At 58.1% G+C, this 1529-nt stretch overlaps 1 protein-coding gene across 1 annotated transcript; it reads right to left on the reverse strand.

The window, feature by feature from the left end:
- Positions 1-272: 272 nt before the first annotated feature.
- Positions 273-1181, reverse strand: LOC127299619 (uncharacterized). Its single transcript, XM_051329610.2, has one exon. It carries the CDS (start codon positions 1099-1101, stop codon positions 445-447), a length of 657 nt encoding a protein of 218 aa, XP_051185570.1. The 5' UTR covers positions 1102-1181; the 3' UTR covers positions 273-444.
- Positions 1182-1529: the final 348 nt, after the last annotated feature.

The raw sequence follows: 1529 nt of genomic DNA on the forward strand, positions 1-1529 counted from the left end.
TTACCTGCATTACGGAACCATGTGTTACAGTGTTAGCGTGTTGCGTGTCCAGACTCCAGATCACTCAGTCATGCAGAAATTAAGTAGTTGAGACTTGGAGCAGACTGTAAGATGATTTTTTCCCCCAGCATGCTAAATCTAACGGAAAGATCTCAAGAACTTGTAGAGAGGTGTACCTAGCAGGGGGCTGATTACTTGACTAGTGACGACTGAACAACAAGTGTTGCACCATTCTGTATATATTACACATGTCGTCAGACATACTTACACAATTGCAAAGAGGATAAATCTTTGTGTATGTTTTCTCTTGGAGGGAACCATTTTGTTCTCCGTATATGCATGTGCCAGAGAAATTGAAAATGATCAGCAAGAAATTACTACTATGATGGATGGATGCTGCATGCGTTAACCTCGATCTTGTAGCAGCAGCTAGGATTCTACTAATTAGGAGAGCGTGAAGAAGTTCTTGAGGGAGGCGACGAGGCTGGGCGGCCAGTGCTTGGTGTCCCTGACGTAGGCGAGGTCGGTGTAGTGCGGGTCCAGCAGCGTGGCGATGGTGAACTGGTTCTCGGCGAGCAGCGGCGCGTGCTTGTCGGCGTAGAGCGCGGCCGCCAGCGCGGCGTGGATCTCCGGGTACCCCTTGAGCGCCACCGACACGTCCTCCATCTCCGTGATGGACTCGTCCCGGTCGCCGATCTCGTACAGCACCAGCGCACGCCCCACCCGCGCGTACTCCGACAGCGCCAGGTCCTTGTACCCGCTCACCACCGCCGTGAAGGACGCCAGCGCCTCCGGGAACTCGCCGCGCGCCTGCAGATCGCGCCCGAGGTCGAGCAGCCGGACGGCCTCGCCGACGCGCAGGGAGACAGCGGCGCTCGCGGCGCGTTCCGCCTCCGTTACCGGGTCGTAGCCGGCCGCGGCCGCTGCTCCTTTGCTGCTGGCATTGTTACTGCCTGTGGCCACGATCAGGAGCAGGCCGCCAGCGGACACGAACAGCTGCCTCCTCGTTGCGGCGGATGGTGACGAGGAGATGGTGGGTGATCGTGGAAGCGGGGCTGTTCCGGTGGAGATGGTGCTCGCCGGCGTCACGGGCGGCTGCATTGGAACGCGAAGGGTTCGCGGCTCACATGCTCACTACGTTTATCCTCCGGAGCCAAGAGAGCTCAAGAGAGCGGATAAGGATTCAAAGGCCGGCTAATATGTGAGGCATATCAAAGGAATTTTCTTTTTATCCAGGAGACCGAGGCCATCGGGAGGCCGCGAGTAAAAGCGCAAGTGCTGTTTTGTGGGCTAGGAAGCAAAAAAAGGGCTAGTTCAAACACCGCATCCAGTTCCGCCCCGCGGAAACCCCAAGTACGCAGTTTCGCGAGGCAGCGTGAGCGCGAACCCCATTCCCTCTCCCGCGTTGGCGCGAAGAAACATTCAAATCCTCTCTTTTCCCGCTTCCGCCCACCACCCGCCGCCCCCACTCTATCCGGCCTCCGCCGCCGCCGCTCGCTGACAAGGCCGTGCGGCGAGGATCGACCCCG

The sequence above is a fragment of the Lolium perenne genome, chromosome 5 (genome assembly GCF_019359855.2).
Source record: "Lolium perenne isolate Kyuss_39 chromosome 5, Kyuss_2.0, whole genome shotgun sequence".
Classification (NCBI taxonomy): domain Eukaryota; kingdom Viridiplantae; phylum Streptophyta; class Magnoliopsida; order Poales; family Poaceae; genus Lolium; species Lolium perenne.

Coding starts and splice junctions, on each gene's coding strand:
- LOC127299619 (XM_051329610.2), bottom strand. CDS start 1,101: ATGCAGCCGCCCGTGACGCCGGCGAGCACCATCTCCACCGGAACAGCC.